The sequence below is a fragment of the Nansenia antarctica genome (genome assembly GCF_963989245.1).
Source record: "Nansenia antarctica genome assembly, chromosome: 4".
Classification (NCBI taxonomy): Eukaryota; Metazoa; Chordata; class Actinopteri; order Argentiniformes; family Microstomatidae; genus Nansenia; species Nansenia antarctica.
This window is the reverse complement of record NC_137689.1, coordinates 7,187,109-7,195,563: the sequence shown is the minus strand read 5'-3', so window position 1 is coordinate 7,195,563 and position 8,455 is coordinate 7,187,109. Positions and strand designations below refer to the sequence as shown.

Sequence of the window (8,455 nt, the reverse complement as noted above, 5' to 3'; positions counted from 1 at the left end):
AGTGTGCTGCTTGAATAACAGTATAGATTTATTGTCCTTTGAAAATTACTCAGTACACAGCTGTTAATGTCTAAACAGCTGGCAACAAAAGTGAATACACCCCATAGTGAACATGTCCTAATTGTGCCCAATGATTGTTGTTTTCCCGCCCTGGTGTCATGTGACTCGTTAGTGTTACAAGGATTCAGGTGTAAATGATAAGCAGGGCTGTTAAATTTGGTGTTTTGGGCACAATTCTCTCTGAATGCTGGACAACATGGCACCTCATGGCAAGGAACTCTCTGAGCGGCTGAAAAAAATGATTATTGCACTTCACAAAGATGGCCTTGGCTATAAGAAGATTGCCAACACCCTGAAAATGAGTTGCAGCACAGTGGCTAAGATCATACAGCGGTTTTCCAGGACAGGTTCCACTCGGAACAGGCCTCGCCAGGGTCGACCAAAGAAGTTGAGTCCACGTGCTCAGCGTCATATCCAGAGGTTGGTTTCCAAAAATAGACATGCGAGTGCTTCCAGCATTGCTGCAGAGGTTGCAGAAGTGGGATGTCAGCCTGTCAGTGCCCAGACCATACGCCGCACACTGCATCAAATCGGTTTGTATGGCCGTCGCCCCAGACAGAAGCCTCTTCTGAAACCGATGCATAAGAAAGCCCGCAAACAGTTTGCTGAAGACAATGAATCCAAGAACATGAGTTACTGGAACCATGTCCTGTGGTCTGATGAGACCAAAATAAACCTGTTTGGGTCAGATGGTGTCCGGCGTGTGTGGCGGCACCCTGGTGAGGAGTACCAAGACAAATGTGTTTTGCCTACAGTCAAGCATGGTGGTGGCAGCATCATGGTCTGGGGCTGCATGAGTGCTGCCGGCACTGGGGAGCTGCATTTCATTGAGGGACACATGAATTCCAATATATACTGTGACATCCTGCAGCAGAGCATGATCCCCTCTCTTCGGAAACTGGGCCGTTTTTTAGGGCAGTTTTCCAACATGATAATGACCCTAAACACACCTCCAAGATGACATCGGCCTTGCTGAAGAAGCTGAAGGTTAAGGTGATGGACTGGCCAAGTATGTCTCTAGACCTAAACCAAATTGAGCACATGTGGGGCATCCTCAAGAGGAAGGTGGAGGAGTGCAAGGTGTCCAACATCCGTGGGCTCCGTGATGTCGTCATGGAGGAGTGGAAGAAGATTCCAGAAGCAACCTGTGCAGCTCTGGTGAATTCCATGCCCAGGAGGGTTAAAGCAGTGCTAGATAACAATGGTGGTCACACAAAATATTGACACTTTGGGCACAATTTAGACATGTTCACTATTGGGTGTACTCACTTTTGTTGCCAGCTGTTTAGACATTAACAGCTGTGTACTGAGTAATTTTCAATGGACAATAAATCTATACTGTTATTCAAGCAGCACACTGACTACTTTAAGTTATATCAAAGTTTCATTAAGATAGTGTTAGTGTTATCCCCTGAAAGGATATGACAGAATATTTGCAAAAATCTAAAGGGTGTACTCACTTTTGAGATATACTGTATGTGTTCATCTGGCAAAAAACTGAATGTTGTGTCCAGTGTAAACTACAGAGAAACAATATGGACGCTGTAGCCCTGTCAACTGGCTCGCTGCAGACATCCTCCCAACACTAAAATCAGGGTTCCCACACCTTCTGAAACATCAAATTCAAGCACTTTTCAAGTACTTTCAAGACTCAATTTCCTCAAATTCAAGGGCCCAACACGGCATAGTTTGAGACAGATTTGAACACTAGATGGTCTCTTGCCTTCTCTACCACAGCACAGCAAAACAATATTAATTCATTGTTTTTATATAGCGCTTTTCCGGGGCTCAAAGACACTGATTATGTTTGAATTTAATTGATTGAATATATTGTGAAATATGTGTAAAGTTAAGCAATGTGACTTATCTACTATAATTACGTAAAAAATTTTTTTAAAAATTGAGAAAGAGAGAGAGGGGGGAATTCAAGCACTTTCAATGACCCATGTCTATTTTCAAAAACCTTTAAGGCCGTGATTTTTTCTCTCTCAAATTCACAAACTTTCAAGGATTTCAAGCACCCGCGGGAACCCTGTCAAATGAGATGCAGGCCAAAGAAATCCACTGCCATTGTCCTCACCTGTCTCTGCACATAGTCGATGGCACGGCTGGGGGCATTAGTGTTAGTTCCATTGTAGTTATTATACACCTTCTGGATGGAGTGATTCACCTCATCTTCCACCTGAGATAAATTGGGTGTCAAATCAGATCACATGGAACACATCAACAGCAGCTGACCAATGGCCATGGCATAGAATGTTAGAATGTTCTACTACAACATTAAAGATAACTAAAGCTTACTGCAGCATTACATTACAGACATAAATATATGTATATTATCATTGCACAATCAGGGTTTGTCACATGCACACACACACACACACACACACACACACAAACACACCCACACCCATACATATACCAATGTTTTGACTAATTAAATAAATGAAATAAAATGCTACAGATGCAATTTTACCTACATACTTAATATGGTATTGCCAATTCATAATTTCACAAATGTATTCTGCCTTTTTTAATTGTTATAGTATTCAGAGAGACAGCTCCTACCTTTGCCCTGTAAATATAGCCCAGTACCACCACGACTACCTCTGTGACGAACACTAGGAGGAGGATAGCAGCAAACTGTGGTACAAAGAGAAGAGACAGAAGATTGTGGCAAAAATATATTCCGTATATTTGTTTTGATTACTTACTACGATAATTATTGATTTGTGGGCGTTCAGCCGTTCACAGAGCCTCGCCACAGAGCTATGCTACTTACAGTCGCTAGGCCGCAGGAACTTTCTCGTATGGTGGCACAGCAGCCAACCAACCCGATTATAAACAGCAGAGTCCCCACTACTATGATTGTTACAGCTGGGATCAGAGTGTACACGTCCTCAAAGAAATGGTCGTAGTCGTCGTATGTGATGAACACGTAGGCTCCGATGTAACACAGGATCCCAGCTGCAGCCTGGAGAGGAGAGAAGAGGAGAGGAGAGGAGAGGAGAGGAGAGGAGAGAAGAGGAGAGAAGAAGAGAGAAGAGGAGAGAAGAGGAGAGAAGAAGAGAGAAGAGGAGAGAAGAGGACAGAAGGGGACAGAAGAGGAGAGAAGAGGATGTATGTCAGGTCATGTCAGAATCAGATTGGCTTGACGGGGGAAAAAACTGAATGTTGTGTTGAATGATACCCCTGTAAAGTAGCTGGTGTTAGTGGCATACGTACAAATAAACCAGAACGAATAATAGCCTATAAAATCACTACAATAACATCTACAGTTATGCAGCAACTCGATAAGACAGGTGCATTCATTGCATTTGAAGCAAAGTCTCTAAATTCCCTGTAATCCAACTAGGCCTAATAGGTGTACCTATTAAGCGCACCAAAATCTAAGTTTAGACATTATAAGTATACAACATACAGAATACTGCCCTAAATGTGGAGATACAATTGTATTTATTATACAGGAAAAGTAACATTACAGATGCTGAAATGTGTTACAGTTAGACTGGTCTGACTCAGTTAATACTGGTTTGCAGCAAGTTCCTGTTCTGCAAAATACAAGACAGAATCCCATAAACATAACACATAACCTTGTACATGGACTACAGCAACCCTAAACTCAATACAAGACATCTTACTGCTGTGAACTCATCATCACTAGCTGCACCGCTAGTGCAACCTGTCTTGTCTTACCTGCACTAATACCACCTTATCTTGTACTATGCCTACTATTTGTTTGTCTCCTATGTCCTGTACTACTGTCCTGACACTTTTATCTTGAGTTATGCTTGATTTATTATGTCTTGTGCTGCAATGCAATGTCAGAATCCGAAGCCTAAGAATTTTACTTGTGTAACGTGACGTAACAATAAACGTATTAAAATAACCTGTTTATTTATCTGATCTGGGGCCGGTTGCATAAAGATAGACCTATTAGACTTAGAATATGATAGATCTCACTTTAGGTCAGTCTTGCTATAGACTCTAAAATGTTCCTGTTGCATAAAGCTCACCTATGAGTAAGGTAAGACTGACTTAGATAGCCTGTCACGCAATGCATTCTAGGTCAAATAAGACACTTAACAGAAGAAAAAAAAACACTGCTGAAAACATATGTGTATTGGAGAATATAATGTGGAGAAAAGTATACTGCTTAGCAGTTTTAACCATTGAAGTAGTTTACCGCGCTGGAGTTACAGTGTTAGCTAGCTACTAGCCCTGACTCGTTCCCATAGCAACACAGCTCTTAAATCAAGCTTAGCCAGTGGGGAAGGTGGCTAACTTTCTAACCTCAAAATAAGTCAGTCTTAATTAGACTGGTCTAACCTGAGAATATAAGACTAGTCTAAGGCTTAGACCAGTCTTACTCTATGTTTATGCAACTGGCCCCTGATGCTTGCTTTCCACTTCTGTAGGCCAAGCTATCTACGTTACGTTATTTAGATACCTTTACTGCGAGGTTAGACAGAAACGTTGGAACATAATAGCTAACTAAACAAGGTGTAATACTCTGTAATTCTGGCTAATCTAGTATTCATCCGGGCATTTCTTGCATACACAAATTTCACATAGCCTACTATGTAGTGGGAACGCACTACTACACCTACCGTCCCCCTCCTATCCCTTAAAACCTGATTATTTACATTTACATTTTTGGCATTTAGCAGACGCCTTAATCTAAAGCAATTTACAATCAATACATTTGACTAAGCAAGTGAATCAACAATCCACCAGTCGTAGCAGGAAGAGTAATCTAGCTCAGGCCAGGGGCCATTGGCAGTCTCTGTGATAGAAGGAAAAAGCTTCTTCTATCACCTTCTTCTAAACCTAGATTTTTAATTTATATATACAGTGTATATATATATATATAGAGAGAGAGAGAGAGAGAGAGAGAGAGAGAGAGAGAGAGAGAGAGAGAGAGAGAGAGAGAGAGAGAGAGAGAGAGAGAGAGAGAGAGAGAGAGAGAGAGAGAGAGAGAGAGAGAGACACTGGAGAAACAGAGAAACAGTACAAGGGGGGCAATAGAAGTTTTAGGGGACACAGTAAAGGGGAAAAGCGGGTGTCTTCAGGAGACGCAGTGCTGGGGGGCAGTAGATATAGTAGTAGATATGTCTAGGTGTCCTGACTCTGTGTTCTGCGCTTGGCTTCATTCATCTGACTGTAACATGTTCACTGTCTTTGATGAAAGCTGCTCCTCTGTCCTCAAAGCAGGGGTCATCATATCCCATTACCTCTTTAAGACACATAGAAGCCATTCCAGACCATCTTTAAAATGTTTAAGCCAACATTACTTAATTTGCATGGATGCAGCTTCTTGATAACATGTATAATGTTTTAAAGATAAGCATTTAACAGTTCGTTATTAACCGACAATTGGTGCTAGAGGCTCCAAAACATGCTTGATTGGCACTGCTGTTGCAATGCAAGTCACCTGCAAATGTGTTCCAGTGGTCTTGCTCACTCAAAGGTGAACAATATCGTATTTTATTTTATTTATTTATTTTTACTACTGGACTAATATTGTTTTTTGTAAGTGCATGTATTAGAAGGCCTATTCTACTTATGTTAGTTATAATCGCACGACCCAGCTACCTAGATATAACGAACATTGATTATTATGATGATATCATTGATTAGCAATATCAAAACATATCGGGCTATCTACTACGAACCTGACAAGTGAGATAGCTACGAAACATTTCACATTGATATCTGATCTGATCACTAATATTCGTAGCCTATAGCAGATCAGAGCCAGAGTCAGGATTGCGAAAGTGGCTTTGGCCAGAGTGAGGGTGCGTTCGTAAATACTCTGTGGAAATCAGATCAGCACTCATGGAACGCCTCTTGTCCAATCAAATTACTTGGTCCCTTTATGACGTTGGACCCAGTGTGCGTTCCGGCGCTCTAAGTGCACATTTACGAACGCAGCCCCGACTCTTGCTGCTGCAGTTTGCTACCGACCTGAGCCGTTTTCTGCTGCATCCAAACCCATCAACCCCGTCAAACTGTACCGAGACACAGCAGCTATTAGCTTGTATCTATTAGCTTGCTTACCCAGAATATTAGATTCAGAAACACCAGGACGGTCTTTGACGAGGTAATCCCACACTGCCCCATGACTGTGGAGATTGCTGGAGGGATGGATGCTGTTTACAATAAGATGGCTGTCCTGTCCCACTGCCCCCGATTCTATTCTTTGACCAATCACATGATGGCCAACACAGCGGATAAAGTCACATGTCTTGATTGTGTTTGTTATTTATTTAGTCCTATTCATTAGGTTAGGATAAGGTGACCAGATTTCTCAGATGCAATCTGGGGACATTTCCAACTTTTTAGGGAAAATGTATACATTTTATCATGATGAAATACAGAAACGGGGACAATTGCTGTTTCATTTATTTTGACCTTATTTTGACCAATGTATACACATTCAAGCAAGAATACTCAAGTGTAACAACTGGAATGTGCCTCTCAACATTAGTGTCAGTGTACTGTAAGTGGTATTAAAAGTAATTCTTAGAACTGTTCAGGTTGACGAGCCAACCATCAACCAAGTGGGGGGTCTGGGGGTCCTCCCCCAGAAAAAATGAGGATTTAACACTTAATTTCCTGCATTCTGGTGAATTTGTACACACTATTGTGCTTTTTATGACCATTTTTATCTCCACTACCCTACTCATACTTTAAGCCTAACATAATGTTTAAGCCTAACATAAGACTAATGATGTTGTCAAAATTCTGTATATTGTATTGTATTTTTATTAATAATTTAAAACAACTTTATACACCCACTGCATATATTTCATTGTATTAGCTTATTAATAATAATAGCCACCAGGGCACCCCATAAGCTCTTCTCCACTAGTCTGATTAGATTGAACTATTCCAATTCCAGTACTGCAGCACAGAGCATAGGTGTTAAATATTAATGTTATGACAAACCCCAGAATTGGGACAGCAAATTGAGGTTCCAGCAGCTTTATTAACATTGGGTTTAAATACAACATATTGACAATTAGGCACTTATGCTTTTGGAAATCTTCATCGTCTAGAGTAACAGACTTCTCAGAACAAGAGCTCGCCTCGAGCCCCAGATAGCACTTTCACTTTCCATGGCAAACTATTTTACAACTATAAATGGAGCTGTCCAACTAATGTGGAAGACACCACTGCTCACGTGCCACCCTAGGCCACCTCCTAGACACGCCACTGGGTCCTGGTAGTCTGGAATGGATAGAATCACAGTAGAAGAGAACATGAGTGCAAAACTGAGAGAATAGTGATTTGAAATGTACCATTAACTAATTTAACCATGCAATAGCACCAGAAAGGTCAAACAACATAATGGTAATGTATTAAATAAAATAAAAACATTCATAACTAGCACTGGTAAGATTCACTCATCAGATAAACATATTCACAGCTTCTGTATAGAGAATCTCTCTCACTCACCTTTTACCTAATCATATTTCTCAGAAGAATGTATTTTCCTCTGGATGGCCTTGTCTTTGGATAGGAGATCCATGAACTCATGACAGGGAAGGTTGATGTTTGTCTTGACAGTAAGCATGGCCTTGACTGTGTCCACTGTGAATCTATTCCTACTATCAGTCCATATATCATTCATAAGAGAGAACACCCTCTCTACGGGTGCATTACTTCCTGGTAAGCATAGTATAATGCCACCACTTTGTTCTGAAGAGTGTATTTCTCTATGACAACAAGGATCTCAGCTGCCAGTTGCTCTGCTGTTTCCCCCTTAAGCTCAACAAAATCAAGTAGCTTTGTTTCTACTGACAGGCTCCCATCATATATTTTGCAGTACCTGACTAGTACTGGCATCAGCTTAACATGTCCATGATTTGAAGCATCAGTTGAAATGGACACAAATTCAACTCTATCTAGGTCCTGTGTTACCATAGTGGTTGCCCAAGGTGCAAAAACATTCTGAACAATAGCATCACCTTTTGTCCTGGCACAGGTAAACTTCGGCTCATAAAGCTTCCTTGTCAGTTGAGCAGTGCAGTCGAGGGAGCGGTAACTATGATTATGTTTCAATGTATGATATGCCAAGATTCCCTCCTTTATGGCCAGATCATACTCATGTTGGGTAGGCTCTACCCTTTTAAAGAAGGTGGTGACACTGGGAACACCTGCACTGGCAGTTATAGCGCTTTTGTGTCTCTTGGTCTGTTGGTGCTCCACCACAGCAAACCTCCCACCACTGCCTATTGAAAAAGAAGATTTACAAAGGGAGCAGAGCACCATGGTCTCAGCCTGGCCAGGTCTACAAGAATGAATAAATGGAAATTCTGCTTGTAGTTTATCAGTGAAATGACACTTCCTCTTCTTTGAAAGAGCCATCTTTTCAGCCTGTCTTCTTTCC

At 41.3% G+C, this 8,455-nt stretch overlaps 1 protein-coding gene across 3 annotated transcripts in view; it reads right to left on the bottom strand.

Moving 5' to 3' along the window:
- LOC308155641 (tetraspanin-3-like) overlaps positions 1–6,183 on the bottom strand; it is a gene marked incomplete at both ends in the record, with an annotated part of 9,975 nt that extends 3,792 nt beyond the window's left edge. The window contains 4 exons of one of the 3 annotated variants that reach the window (XM_080529012.1): positions 2,141–2,242; positions 2,629–2,703; positions 2,843–3,034; positions 6,121–6,183. In XM_080529012.1, the coding sequence (XP_080385138.1) occupies positions 2,141–2,242; positions 2,629–2,703; positions 2,843–3,034; positions 6,121–6,183 (432 nt within the window). The remainder of the gene's footprint in view (positions 1–2,140; positions 2,243–2,628; positions 2,704–2,842; positions 3,035–6,120) is intronic. The other 2 variants (XM_080529013.1, XM_080529014.1) reach the window with 2 other exon arrangements.
- Between the last annotated feature and the right edge of the window lie 2,272 nt (positions 6,184–8,455).